The sequence below is a fragment of the Bipolaris maydis genome (genome assembly GCF_028858645.1).
Source record: "Bipolaris maydis strain C4 unplaced genomic scaffold PSV08scaffold_5, whole genome shotgun sequence".
NCBI lineage: Eukaryota > Fungi > Ascomycota > Dothideomycetes > Pleosporales > Pleosporaceae > Bipolaris > Bipolaris maydis.
This window is the reverse complement of record NW_027093861.1, coordinates 2,214,859-2,228,788: the sequence shown is the minus strand read 5'-3', so window position 1 is coordinate 2,228,788 and position 13,930 is coordinate 2,214,859. Positions and strand designations below refer to the sequence as shown.

At 54.0% G+C, this 13,930-nt stretch overlaps 5 protein-coding genes across 5 annotated transcripts; 2 read left to right on the top strand and 3 right to left on the bottom strand.

Moving 5' to 3' along the window:
• Positions 1 to 15: 15 nt before the first annotated feature.
• On the bottom strand, positions 16 to 2,202 carry PSV08DRAFT_200885 (cytochrome P450). Its single transcript, XM_014226264.2, has 6 exons — positions 1,917 to 2,202; positions 1,333 to 1,842; positions 793 to 1,230; positions 583 to 737; positions 444 to 518; positions 16 to 368 (listed from the first exon to the last, which is right to left on the bottom strand). Exons 1-6 carry the CDS (start codon positions 2,178 to 2,180, stop codon positions 281 to 283), a joined length of 1,530 nt encoding a protein of 509 aa, XP_014081739.1. The 5' UTR covers positions 2,181 to 2,202; the 3' UTR covers positions 16 to 280.
• A 720-nt stretch (positions 2,203 to 2,922) lies between these two features.
• Positions 2,923 to 4,468, top strand: PSV08DRAFT_176632 (S-adenosyl-L-methionine-dependent methyltransferase; the record flags this gene model as incomplete). The annotated part of the gene is made up of 10 exons (XM_014226265.1): positions 2,923 to 2,952; positions 3,015 to 3,058; positions 3,127 to 3,212; positions 3,295 to 3,337; positions 3,394 to 3,460; positions 3,524 to 3,551; positions 3,605 to 3,617; positions 3,667 to 3,697; positions 3,757 to 3,935; positions 3,997 to 4,468. The coding sequence occupies 10 exons, from the start codon at positions 2,923 to 2,925 to the stop codon at positions 4,466 to 4,468; spliced, it is 993 nt and encodes a 330-aa protein (XP_014081740.1).
• Positions 4,469 to 5,229: 761 nt separating this feature from the next.
• Positions 5,230 to 6,001, bottom strand: PSV08DRAFT_290989 (uncharacterized protein; the record flags this gene model as incomplete). The annotated part of the gene is made up of 1 exon (XM_014226266.2): positions 5,230 to 6,001. A coding segment is annotated over exon 1 (608 nt), but the record flags the coding sequence as incomplete, so codon positions are not given.
• A 1,858-nt stretch (positions 6,002 to 7,859) lies between these two features.
• Positions 7,860 to 11,553, top strand: PSV08DRAFT_361536 (kinase-like domain-containing protein; the record flags this gene model as incomplete). The annotated part of the gene is made up of 5 exons (XM_014226267.2): positions 7,860 to 7,923; positions 8,015 to 8,303; positions 8,894 to 9,106; positions 9,152 to 10,433; positions 10,484 to 11,553. 5 exons carry the CDS (start codon positions 7,860 to 7,862, stop codon positions 11,459 to 11,461), a joined length of 2,826 nt encoding a protein of 941 aa, XP_014081742.2. The 3' UTR covers positions 11,462 to 11,553.
• Positions 11,519 to 13,258, bottom strand: PSV08DRAFT_200874 (uncharacterized protein; the record flags this gene model as incomplete). The annotated part of the gene is made up of 2 exons (XM_014226269.1): positions 11,519 to 12,982; positions 13,036 to 13,258. 2 exons carry the CDS (start codon positions 13,256 to 13,258, stop codon positions 11,616 to 11,618), a joined length of 1,590 nt encoding a protein of 529 aa, XP_014081744.1. The 3' UTR covers positions 11,519 to 11,615.
• Positions 13,259 to 13,930: the final 672 nt, after the last annotated feature.

Sequence of the window (13,930 nt, the reverse complement as noted above, 5' to 3'; positions counted from 1 at the left end):
ATTAACAAAGAGGCGGAAAAAGAGGCTGATAATGATGAACAAGGCAAAGGCTTTCTTTTTGGGATGCAATGTACGATTAGCGCAGTCTGGTGTCATTTCTGATCCAGTGAATCGACACCACAAGCACCACCAATTCGCCTGTGCATAATGTATTAATATTAGAGCATAAAGCTTCCGGTGCTCGGGATTGTTTCTCTCTTGAGTCTAATGTGCATTCGCTTCCTTACTCTACTATCTGCCATGCGGAAATGCTTGCTTGGGTATCCAGCTCGCGAGCGGTCTACGCGTCTACGGGGCGCATATTGACCTGTAAGTGTTCGCCATAGTAATACGGCAAAAAGACATCCCGCCAGAGGAGCGTTTCTGGCCTGTGTATGGTCAGTATGTGACATGAAGATGCCCGATTAAGAATGGAATGACTGGGTGGATGGCGGGAAACATACAGTTGCTTCGGAACAGTCATGTCGAACTTTCGAAAGACGTGGGCAAATGTTAGGCGCAGTTCGGCCCATGCGAGGCTGGAACCCATTAGTTTTAGTCCTACAGGTATAGTAGAAAAGTCACGATTTGGATCAAACTTACTTGATACCCAAGCACATTCGCGGGCCACGCGAGAAAGCGACCAGCCAGTTGTCCAGCTCGGGTGCCTCAAGCCAGCGCTCAGGAACGAACTTGTCTGGTTCCGGGAATATGTCTGCATTGTAATGGACAAAGGTGCTACCACATGACACAATAGTCTGGCATACAATCAGCAGATAGCTCGTCGTAAGCTGGAGTTGAGAATGTACGTACGCCTGGTGGCACGGCTTTTCCTGCTATGGTTGCGCCGGTTGCAGGTACCACGCGCAGTAGGCCAGAAGTAACGCCGGACGAGATCCTCAGCGATTCCTTGATGACGGCATTCAGGTATGGTAAGTCTTCCAACTCTTTTAGCTTAGGCTCGCCATCCTGGAGGGAAGGCCAATATTCTAGGAGTTCCGTCTTGAGTTTTTGTAATTTAGTAGGGTCTTTTAGCAAATGGAAAGAGCCAACCATGAGAGTGTTTCCGGTCGTATCTGCACCTCCAAACATGAGCGCTTGCGTCTCCTCATACAAGCTATCCGCAGAAGGAACCTTTTTGTCACGATGGGCTTCTGGATCCATTAAACGGTGGAAGATGGTCATGTTGTGCGGAAGGAGTTTAAGCTTTTCCGGGTCATTGGTTAGGTCGTTGATCTGCTGCCTGAGTAGCTATGAGGTTGTCAGCAATGGAAAACGGGTTTTGCTCTATGTTTTACTTTTGTTTTTTGGTTTCGGCATTGCAATGACATGGAGGACGGCAAAGGGGCATACCTGGTTGAGGTCAATCAAGCCCGCCGTCAAGGGGCTGAGAATCCTGGAGAGCGTGGGAGGACATTTCAAAATGAAGTTTTTGAAGAGATCAGAATACTTGAAGTAAAGGGCGACGGGAGTTGAGGCATCGAGGGCTACGACAATTGGAGCGTTGAAGTCCGGGGCATCGACAGCATGAATGGGATTGCCAAAGCACAGAGTGGTGATGACATCGACGCTCATGCAGCGAAAAGCGTAGAAGAGGTCAGTGGGCTTGGAAGCTCTAGCTTGGCGCTCAAAGGCGGCACACAGAGCTTTGATCTTGTCGGCACATAAGCTCTCTGCACTGCGAATGGCGGCTTGGGAGAAGGAGGGATTCAGGACGTGCTTGCGGTCCTTGGCCTCGGCGTAGGTGAGGAAGCCAAAGCTGGATCTGTCCTCATTGAAGCTCTTGTAGAGACGGGCCTCCTTGTTCCAGCGGTTCTTGTTGTTGTAAATGTCGTGGTAGGCTTGAGGGTTGGCAAAGTGGAGCTATTCGAAGCTTGTCAACATTGCGGCGCAGGTGTAAATGCAAGCAATGAATGCTTGCGTGCTTGCTTACCTACCTCATTGGGGCCGACACGAACGACATGGCCGTAGCGAGCATGCAGGTCGGCTAGGTAGTGGCAAAAGGATCGGTTTGCGATGCATTCAACATAGGCTTTCCAGTAGACGGTGGCGCCAGCCAGAGATGGGCCGGGGAAGCTGGCGAGTGGGTGCAGGTAGATGTTGTACGTCAGGGCGGCCACGACATAGGCGAGCAGGGCGGCCAGGGCGGCGGAGACGAGTACCACCGAGTCGGGTGCGTGGGAGAGTAGGGACATTGGCATTGGTATGGTGCCGCGGGAAGAAGGGAGAAAGAAGGGCAGCTAGCCAGTTAGTTGTACGACATTGCCAGTGCATTCTGGGCCTCTGACTTTCGTGATTGCGCCGCAGGCTCCATGACGTCTGCGCAGGAGGCCGAGTAGATTACGTGCGACAATGACCAACCAGAGCCATCAGCCGTTTGCTGTGGACGGAGCACTGTGCACATGGGAGCGATAGGCGACAAGACGACTTGGGAGCCGCATCGCAGACGGGGGGGGCGGGGCGGTACTAATCCAGTGCCAGGAGCCAGGAGCCAGGACTTGAGTACGTAAGTTGGGTGGCGATGTGAGTGGTTGTGCCTACCTGGCTGTCCTGTGTAATATTGCTGGCATGTGTGCAAGGGAGCGCAGGCGTCGAGGTGGTGGTGGGGTCGAGCGGGGCGTATGGTATGTCGTGTGCGCAGGCGGTGCGTACATGTGAGCACGCCAAGGCCCACTCGCGGATGCAAGCGTGCCGAGCCGTGTGGACGATGAGCTGCTCATGGCTGGCCTGGCTGTCGACTGGCTGTGTGTCGACTGCGTGACTGGGCTGCACCTGCCTGATCAGAAAGACGCAGAGGCTTGGGCCAGGCCATCGCACTCACTCCATTCCCCTCACCCTCCCTCCCACACACCCACTCGCACATACCTACTGCACGCCGGCCCTCACCCACCTGCATCATCCCCGCCAACACCCCATTCACCGTTGTCTTGCTCCCTGCCGCCCATGGCTGACATTGGCGCCCAAATCGCCCTTGTAAGCCGCCAGCTGCACCGGTGGCCGTGCCTGTCCCGCCTCTGAGATTGACTCTCGACCAGGACTCGGATGAGACGGATTCGGCCTTTGGCGATGACTCGGCTTCGTAAGTCTACACCATGTCCCATCCCACATCGGCCAGGGAACAGCCGCTTCTAACCACACACGTTGCAGCGAGACAACATCGCTCAAGTCGGCCGTAGTCAACTACAAGTACCGCAATGGCCGCCGCTACCATGCCTACAAGGAAGGCTCATACTGTGCGCTCACCTGCCCTGCCCTACTAGTCCCGTTCCTCTCTGCTTCACCAAAGCACTTCTTTGCCTATTGACTGCTCGACAGGGGGGCCCAATGACGAGACACAGGCCGAGCAGCTAGACATTGTGTAGGCACTGCACCCACCCGTGACCATGTGCCGCCATGCTGACTGAGCCGCTATAGCCATCACATATGTCTCCTCCTCCTCGATGGCGAGCTGTACATGGCCCCGCTGACCAAAGACCCAATGGTACGTCGCACCATGGCTGCCATGCTTGGACCCCCGCATTGACTCCTCGCTCCCTTCTTCTAGCGTGTATTGGACTTGGGCACCGGCACTGGTATGCAACCACCAACAATTCATCTCAACGGTCGCCCCAGACTAACTTGACAGGAATTTGGGCAATGTCAGTTTCTCACCCATCTCTACCCCTCAAACTAACACACAATCCACAGCGATTTTGCAGACAGATTCCCCTCGTGCGAGGTCAGTGTCCAATATCAACCTACATTCACCCCAGACTGTGCTCTAATGCTATGACATAGGTGCTGGGAACCGACCTCAGTCCCACACAACCCTCCATGATACCCCCCAACCTTCGCTTCGAGGTCGATGACTTCACTGAGCCTTGGCTATTTCGCAAAGAGAGCTTTGATCTCATCCACGCACGATCCCTCTTTGGCTGTGTCGCTGATTGGCCCAAGTTCTACCAGGAGGCACTCGAGTATGTCACCATGCCTCGTTCCCACCTTTGTCTGCACTCACTGCTGATTCCATACCATCAGCCACCTCCAGCCCGGCGGTTGGTTTGAACAACTCGAAATGTCCGTTGTTCCCAAATCCGACGACGGCACTGTAGAACCTGGCTCCATCTTTGACAAGTGGGGCAAGATTTCGCTTGAACTTGGTGAGAAGTTTGGAAAATCGCTGCGTACCGCCGACGAGGCCAAGGCTGGTGTCGAGGCTGCTGGTTTCATCAACGTCGTTGAACACCGCTGGAAACTGCCTATTGGTGGCTGGCCTGCTGATAAGCGCTTCAAGGAGCTTGGTCTTTACAACCGCATTAACTGGGAGCAAGGCATAGAAGGGTGGAGCATCTATCTACTCACCACCGTTATGGAATGGACCATCGAAGAAGTTCAAGTCTACTTGGCTCTGATGCGCCAGGCCTTGCGTGATCGGCGCATCCATGCCTATCAAGAAGTGTCGTTGGTTTATGGCCAGAAGCCACCAAGGCCTTCAGCACCTTCACCATGATGCGTTTGTTTTTAGTGTAACTGTCCATCTCATAGCGTACGGTATCTGACATGAATTTCAAGATTTCGTCTATTTGACGATACGTTGCCGTGGGTGTGTGTCGGGCATGTTGAAGAAAATGAACAAGAAAGAAGACGAAGAACAAGAGAAAAAGTAAAACAAACCACAACCTGTTGAAAGGCTTATGCGTCTGTGTCATGCAACGCAATATGCCCGCCCAGTCAGAGTGATGAACTCCCCGCCCCCTGCAGAACGCCGGATCCCAAACACTAACGCCAATTGTGTGGTACCTGAAGCCCCACGCTTCTATCTCCTGTTGATAAGGTTGAGAAACTCCTGGCGAGTCTTTTCCCGCGAACGCATGCAACCAAGCATACAGCTTGTAGTCGTTGTAGCGCCCGTCTTCTGAACCCCGCGCATCACCATGCAAAGATGGCTCGACTCCACCACCACCGCAACCCCCTGTGGCTGCAGCATCTCGGAAAGCGCCAGCGCAACTTGCTTCGTCAGCCGCTCTTGCACTTGGAACCGGCGGGCAAACATTTCGGCAATGCGCGCCAGCTTCGACAGGCCGATGACGCGGCGGTTGGGAATGTAACCAATGTGCATCTAATGCCAACAGTACAGTCAGTCAACGTGTTCCTCTCTATCTAGCCAAATGATCTAAAGCCAGGGAGGGAAGCAACATGTCTACTCACTTTTCCGGTAAAGGGCACCAAGTGGTGCTCGCACAGCGAAAATATCTCAATGTCTCGTACAATCACCAGTTCATCGTGGTCTTCGTGAAAGACGGCTCCGTTGACGATATCCCGCAGGTTCTCCTCGTAACCCTTGGTGAAGAAGAGCAGTGCCTTTGCGTACCGCTCGGGTGTGTCCAGCAGACCCTCACGATCTGGATCCTCGCCCAGACACTCAAGCATTGTCCGTACAGCGCCCGACAGCTTCTTCAAATTCTCCGCCTTCTCTTCGTCCGTCGCCTCCTTCCGATGCCGTGTGCCCTTGCTGGGCCAGCTAAGCCCGTCAAAATCAATCGTCGGGTGTTGGGTATATGGGCTGTGGGCGCGGCTCGTCGCAAGCGGCGTTTGCACGACGGTGTCCTCGCCCTCGGATTCGTGCTCCATGTGGCCGTTGCTCATCTCAAGTCCACTGCTCGCACTGCCACCACTGTTGTTTGCTGCAAAAGCCTTTGCCGGGAAATAACCAGTCGGCCCGTCGAAATTTACCACCTGTCGGCCCCGGTTGGACGTCTCAATGGCATTGAAGAGATTTTCCCGTTCCTTCTTATCGCGAGCCTCGGTCGTGAGTCTGAGCGGCGACCCTCCATTCACCATGTGTGTTGGCACAGCGGAATGTGGTTTGGTCGTGTCGGCGTCCATGATGGTGGGGGGTGAGGGATATCGCAATAAGGTTTCGTGATGGAATGGTCGGGGCTTATTGTATTTAGTATGTCGGTATACTTATCCAAGGCTATGACTGGGAGTAGATCAGATTTAGGGAAGAGAATAAGAGCAAGGGCAAAGTTGCCAAAAGATGCGAAACGGTCCAGTAATACATGGTTCCTACAAATTCCTTGTCGCGCCGGTCCGTATGACTGCATGGGAATAACTTTGTCCTAACCCCGGCGAAATGCGGCTTAGCGTGCCATGACCTGACGCCACACTACACACTACTGGATGCGCACGTGACGCGAACCAGAGCGGACTGCAGCCAGACCAGGAGGGAGCGCCCGGCTCTCTGCTGCACTCCAACAACACCCCTTCTAACCCACCCCCACCCTCCCCCATCAACACACTCCGCCTGCAGCCATTCATGCTCATCACCCTTTTGGCTGGCGCTTCTCTTCTCTGTTTTTGACGGTGCAGCGATGACGGCGATGGCAACGACTGCCATGATTACAGTGAGGGGCAGACGGCGAAGATGAGGTGGTCGGCGATACCTGGCGCCCTCCCAGGCAGGCTCTGGCTTGTCTCGCAACTTTACTACGCAGTCCCATCTCACCGCCATTCCCAGCAACACAAGATGCGCACATGTCTCTTCGCCCACAGTACATCGCAAAGCAGGCGACAAGACGACCGGCTTGCGCCTATCGTGGCAGGACTTAGGACGCTATTATTTGTGCCTCTTACTACTATGCTAGATGAGGGTCCACGAAGTGTCTTTGGACGCGCTCTCATTGCACCACCACTCTAGGGAGTCACTTACCCGCCGCGCATCACCGCATAACTAGTTACTAATTCTTCTCCATGTTCGCGCCCCTGATGTATACTGCATCACTATCGGTGAATAGGTGGGAAGGTCAATAACTGTCAGCCGTCGTCGCCTATCGGTCACGGCTGGGTGTGTCCCCGCAAACCGCCCATCACCCAGCTTCGCGTGTCCTAGCCGTGTGCTCGGAATATTGTCGTTTGGGTGGGGATTTTTGTTGGGTTCCCGGCTCCTTCGGTCACGATATATGGAAGATGGTATTGTTGGGAGTCATCTCTTGGTAAAGCGAGTCGACTGCGACTATACTCAGTGGCCTTAAGCCGCATGTTGCTGTCTGTGGGATCATGGCGCATTCGCCCTACACCTGTTTGTTGCTCCTGCTCCATGCTTCCTTGTGGACACGAGCATATGCTGCATTCCTTCCCCTAGTGGACTGCCTCACTCGCATGAGCCCACGATACTCAACATCGGACCAGATCCACGGCCCAGCGGAGATCAACTCGGCTTTCATTTTGACCATCCGCGGAAATCCAACCACTCTCGGTTCGTGTGCAGGCGCTTGCCAACACGTACGTTCCAAATGGAAGTCCTCAACCCGTCTTTGAATCCTACACTGGATAAAGGAATTGCCTTCTGCGATGGCTCCGCAGTTTGGATTGTCTGCCATGAGTCGGTTCGTGTCGCTTTTGCATGCAGTAGATAGTTGTCGTGAAGCCTGGCGGCCTGCCCTTGATGCACAGCAGCCAGAAGATGGAAAGTAGACAGACACTCCGGAAGACGGCGGTGGGCAGCACGCAGTACACAAGCATTCTTGGACTCGAGACTGAAGCGACGGGGTTCGGGTTTTGCATGAGGATGCGCCCTTTGGAGGAGGGCCTCCTTGTCACGAGGCCTTGGCGTCATCGATAGCGTCAAGCGAAAGGACCGGCCGGTGCAAAGGCACTGCAACAGTAGCGTCTGCAGCCACGACAGCATCATTCAGAAGCGCACTGACATCAGGCAGCGCATTCCGGCTTGCCTTTCGGACCAGTTGCAGTGGCATTTCTTTTTCTTTTCTCTCTCACTATCTGATCATCGGCTGGGGGGTTCGGAGATAGAGTTCCTTCCTGCTCGGCTAGGCTGTCGCTCTGACCCGCGAATCTTTTGATGCTGCAACCTTGCGACTTCTGATGATCCTCTTGCCTCTATGGCTGCCCTGCGACGGGCTCAGGATATAGACGAGCGGAGAACTGAGGCATCGCCCGACCGAGGTAGGGAACGTCCCAAAGACCGCCACCGCGACCGCAGCTACGACCCTCGGACATCGTCACCAGCACCACGGGCGGGCAGACATCATTCCAGGCATCGCGCCCACGACCACGACGCCCGCTCATCAGGCAAACACGGGCGAGGCCATTCGCGCGACAAAAGCTTCGACAGAGACCGCACGCGTCGGCGAAGTCGGAGCGCCTCCAAGGAAGACCGCTATCGAGGCTCAGAGAGGGAAGCCAGTGCAGACAGGGTTGCCCACCCCCATCGTCGACACCACCACCATCATCACCATCACCATCACCACCACCGCCACGACACGACGCCATCCTCGAAACACTACCACAGTCGCTCTCCATCCCCTAGGCCATCATCTAAACGCGTAAAACGCCCGCGGAGTCGCAGCACAGTGCGCTCCAGGTCGCCAACACGACGTGCAGATTCCTCGGGCCGGCCGTCGGCAAGGGCATACTCGCCTCGCCCTCATACCTCTGACCGCGATCGGCTGCCTCGACGAAACACGCCCGACAGTTACTTACCGCCCGCTTCACACAGGCGTCAGTCGCCATCCGTGGATACCTACTACAGGCCAGCAACACAACGTGCACGGAAGAGATCGGTTTCGCCCGATAGAAGATCCAGGCGTGAATTGTCGCCGAGGGCATTGTCCCAGAGGCGGACTCACGGGAGGACTACGCCGCCCTTGGATCATTCTCGTGAAAGGTCCTATCAACCCAGCTCTATTCGTGGTCGAACAAGGAGTCGCAGCAGAGCACCGAGACGCGTCAGATCTCGCTCGCCGCTCCGAAGACGGTCCCCAACACCTGTTCGCAAAAGTTCACCCCCCAGCTTCAAGCGAGCCAGGACTCCACGCAGAAGCCGATCACCTCCCATACCCATACGACGTCGTCAATCTCGCTCACCCTCTCGGGGGTCCAAGTCAAGACACCCTACTAAGCACGTCTCACGCAGAAGCTCGCCAGTATCTGGATCTGGCTACAATTCGGATACGTCCAGGGGTCGTAGAGACGACGACAAGATGAGAGGAGCCTACCATTACCAAGGCCGTGGTGGGTTTCAGCAATCCCCGCCCTATCCTTCACATAATCAATACTCGCCTCAAAATCAGTCACCCTACCACAGTGGCAGAGGGGGTTGGAGCAACCAGCCCTATCCAAATCACGGGTAAGTTATATTCAACATCTGCCCACTTCGCGCTGACTTTGACAGATCTCCTCCACATGGTTACACTTCAGGCCAATCTCCATATCATCAAAGTCAGTCCCCTAGTTACTACTCAAACCAATCATATCCTCAATCTGGTTTTCAATCCAGTTCGCATCGGGGTGGACACGGTGGTTTCCGCGGTAACAGCTTTCACGGTTCTGATCGGCGAATCTCAGGCCCTGCCGGAGGTGCTCCCTTTAGTGGGCCTGGTGGCCGCGGTCGAGGCGCTGCGCCTACCCAATTTTCGAATCTTTCATGGACACCCGCGTCTGGAACACGAGGCGGTCGCCCTGCCACCGAAGCGCCACGCCCACAGCCTCTTCCCACATCACAGACGGTAGCTGATTCCACATCTGTCGACGCTGACGACAATCCTTTCCGCCCTTCAAAAGATCTACGGGTAGAGGATGAGGGCTCAAAAGAAGAGCAAAAACCCGCCACTCCGGCCAAATCTTCAGCTACGCTCCCAACAGCAACGAAGTCGGGATTCGGGTTCTCACTCAAGACAAAGAATCCGGTGCCTCCAGCAAGCAAATCAAAATTGGGGCTTGAAGAGCCCGAGAAAGCTGAGCCAGCGTTGAAAGAGTCACTACTCGATCCAAAAGCAAAAGTTGAAGCAGCACGCGACGTGGCCCCCCGCTATACCGAGTCAAGAAGTGATCGAGACAGAGATCCAAGAGAGAGGGATTACGATCATAACCGGGAGCGAGACCTTCGGGAACGAGACATCAGGGAACGAGACCGTCGCTACGATAACTATTACGACCGCAAGCCAGCCTATCGAGATCCCCGTGAACGAGACCCTCGAGACATCCGGGATTCCCGTGATCCCTATTATCGTGGTAGGGAAAGGGATTTCCGAGACCCGCGCGACCGAGACTTTAGGGACCCTCGGGATGTTCGAGACGGGCGTGATATTCGGGAAAGGGATTCGCGGGACTTGCGAGACCCAAGGGATATACGAGACACAAGGGACCGCCGGGAGCCGTACTTTCCACGAAGGCATGATGACAGGCGGCCAGATACACGCCCTATTACTCGACCAGAACGAAGGACGCCGCCGCCTCAAATATCAAAAACCAGGACAATTACAAGGAAGCGAGAAAAGCCACGACCTACACTGGCCCCAGAGCATGCTGCCTCGGAATCAGTGTACTACAGGAAACCTGGCAACGAGTCAGTGGTCGGATCAGGGACATATGGGAAGGTCTTCAAAGGAGTGCATGTTTACACAAAGGATATGGTTGCACTAAAGAAGATTCGTATGGAAGGTGAACGCGATGGCGTATGTAATCATTATGAACATACACAAGGTCTTTTGCTGACATTTTGCAGTTTCCAGTCACGGCCATTCGCGAAGTTAAACTGTTACAGTCTCTCAACCATCCCAACATCGTCAACCTCCGTGAGGTGATGGTGGAGAAGAATGATTGTTACATGGTTTTCGAATACCTTTCCCACGATCTAACCGGTCTTTTAAACCATCCAACATTTAAACTTGAAACATCGCACAAGAAAGACCTTGCAAAGCAGCTCTTCGAAGGTCTTGACTATCTCCATCGACGTGGGGTTTTACATCGCGATATCAAGGCGGCCAACATTCTCGTGTCTAATACCGGACAACTAAAACTGGCGGATTTTGGTCTCGCCCGTTTCTACTCGAAGAGTGGCAAACTGGATTACACCAATCGCGTTATCACCATCTGGTACCGATCACCCGAATTGTTACTTGGAGAAACGCAATATGGCCCAGCAGTCGATATCTGGTCCGCAGCATGCGTACTTGTGGAGATTTTCACGCGACACGCCATTTTCCCCGGTGATGGCGGAGAAATCAATCAGCTTGAAAAGATCTACAATGTCCTTGGTACGCCAACAGTACAGGACTGGCCTGGCATCGTGGATATGCAGTGGTTTGAGCTTCTACGCCCAACCGAACGCAAGAAGTCTACGTTTGCAGAAAAGTACAAGGATCGTGTCAGTCCTATGGCTTTCGAGCTGCTTCAGGCAATGTTCCTGTTTGACCCAAATGCACGGCCGGCGGCGGCCGACGTGCTCGAGCATCCCTTTTTCACCAGCGAAGCCCCTGCGCCAAAACGAGCCGAGGCGTTGAAAGAACTTGAAGGGGACTGGCATGAGTTCGAAAGCAAAGCACTTAGGAAAGAAAAAGAGAAGCAGGACAAGGAGGCCCGACGGGCTGCTCGCGAGGAAAAAGACAATGCAAGAAAAGATGAGGGCAAGCGACGGGCGGATGCAGTGGTGGGCGAAGAGAGAGATGCCAAGCGTGCGAAAAGTGGAGATGTCACAGCATAGTATGCCAGGTATTCATGTTTTTGAGGTCACTGCTGATACCATGGACGACGGTGATAATGTTTGTACTATTAATTAGAGATGTTTTTTTCTATATGCTCTTGGATGGGTACGTACGGGTACCGAGTCTATGAAATATGCATGCATGATCATGTAGCTAGATCTTACGGAAGACTGGATACTGGTCACCAACCTCGACTGGCAGCAATCCAAACGAAACATAAGAGTCAATGTTCTCGGGCTCCAGGGCTACAAAGGCCAAGCCCGCATTCTTCTGGGCGGCGCTGATGAAGAAGCTGCCCGCTGGCAACGAAACCTGCTGCACAGAACTCTCCGTAGTCACCGTGTTCAAGATTGCTCCCTCGTAATACGACGACGCAAACTTTGAAGAAGTAATGTTGTAGACCTGGACCTCTCCCTGAAACGCCTCTGGCATGGTCTCAACGTCCAAGCCAGAGACCCTCAAGCGCTCAGCGAGATCAGCCCATGCACGGGGGATGATGTAGCCTTGGGGCCTCGCACGGGTGAGGTTAGCTGTTGCCGGGGTATTGCTTGCGAATTCGACAGGCAGCTGAACGACTTCTCCCGTGCGTCGATCGACCATTGTAAACGTACGATTAGCGTAGTTGGAGTAGTCGGTAACCACAATGTCTTGGTTGCTTGCCGCAAAATCCGCAATAGCATTGTCCACTGTGCTCTTGACCTGCTCGGCATTGTCTCTTGCTGCTTCGAGCACACCGAGAATCATCTGCAGACCCGCTAGGGTCCTGCGCTTGAACTGCTGATTCGCAATGCCGATGCCCCTCGTCTCGAAAAGGAACGTGATGCACTGCGTCAGGCCCATGGCGTTGCGCCCAATCTTTGCGTCGGTGCCGGCTTCGACGAGGCGTGGCGGGTTGCGGCTCGAAGCTGTCATGTACTGCTCGCCGCGCAAGCCTCGAGAGATGAGCGACGCATTTATGGCCGGTGCAAAGAGCGTCTCCGAGAGCTCGCGGATCTCGGCGTGTATGTTGAGATTCTTGGCGCTCGAATACATGGCATCGGCTGCGTTGCTGTAGTGGGTCGAGTAGAGCGTCGCTGCGCCGTATTCGTGCAAGTCAATGGCAATGGTAGGTGAAAAGGTGCTGAACCATTCCTTGATATCGCGCGTCTGCTGGCGAGCGAGTTTGGTGTGATCGCGGTTTGGATCAAAGTTTGTGGCCAAGGTACGTTGAAAGTAGGCGTTGCCGTCTGGGTTGTAACGTGGTAGCACGAGTATGTCCATTTTTTCTAGCAAAGCAGCGGCCCATGTTGGGTCGTTGTCCATGGCCCCGAGCAACGCGAGTGCGGCCTCATCGCCAGCGGGTTCGTTGCCATGGACTGAGCCTTGGATCCAAACTCTGAGCTTCTCTGACGTCGTGTTTGATGCGGATGACGCCGAGAGGAGGGCGTAGGGAAATGGTTTGCCTTCTTCGCTGAGGAAATCGGCAACTTGGTACTTCATCCATGAAGGGTTCTTTGCAGCAAGGCCACTGATGAATCTTTCTGTGCAAATGTTAGAATGAGCAATCGCAGACCAGCAACTGGGATTTGTGTACCCAATTGATCGTGTGAAGTGGCCCCCTCGGTGCCCTCGAACCATCCAGGATCGAAAGTAGCATTGGACATGAACGCAGGGCTATAAAGCATCACATTGGGCGCTGGGAATGCCGCCTGCTCTACAAGCTGCGAATCAAGGCTTACAGCGCCATGGTTTTCCCCGTACTGGGTTTGCGCAGACGCGTATGCTGCGAACAGCAAGATAGTAGAAGACTGCCTCATCCTCGCCGTGTCACTTGAGATGGGGATGGAGACACCACAACACAAATTGCGCATACAATCCTCTTATCCCATTTTCCTTTCCTCTCCTTCCCCGTTTTTCGACGATAGGCGATACGTCAGTCAAGACGCGCATTTTGCCTGTTGGAGTACATGCCAAGGGAACAGCCCTTGGCTGCAGTTGCTCCTGCCATATTCGGCAACGTATCGCTTGTCGAGACCTCTAGCCTATGGTTGTTATCGTCCGGGACCGGCTCAGGGTCGGTTGGGCAAAGATACTGATGCTGTTGTTGAGGTTGCAGTTGTCGTGTTTGAGCGGGTCGTTAGTCAAGTCATACAAGGCGAGAGGGAAGAAAGAAGTGGCGGTATACTAGCACTACTAGTACGTCGCATTATGTATCAAATACGGGCGTTACTACCAGTCCAGCAATCTGCCAATGCGTTGATTTATTAGCCACAAGAAGAGGACATCCGTCCGCATGTCTCTATGAAGGAAAGCACCTATCCTCATATCTTCTATATGAATACTCCGCGCTCCTTGTCGCGAATTTGATGCACAAGAATGAGATCCGACTTGCTTTTGTTGCTTCAAAAAGCATGAACATACATGCATTCATAATAATGAGCATAGTGCTGGACTTCATTCCCGAATACCTGCATTCCAAAACAGGTAAC

Bases quoted from the DNA above. Each gene is read 5' to 3' on its own strand.
- PSV08DRAFT_200885 (XM_014226264.2), bottom strand. From the start codon at position 2,180: ATGCCAATGTCCCTACTCTCCCACGCACCCGACTCGGTGGTACTCGTC. The intron at 1,231-1,332 runs GTATGCCCCTTT...ACAACCTCATAG, and splicing joins GCTTGATTGACCTCAACCAG to CTACTCAGGCAGCAGATCAA. The intron at 519-582 runs GTAAGTTTGATC...AATGGGTTCCAG, and splicing joins CGAATGTGCTTGGGTATCAA to CCTCGCATGGGCCGAACTGC.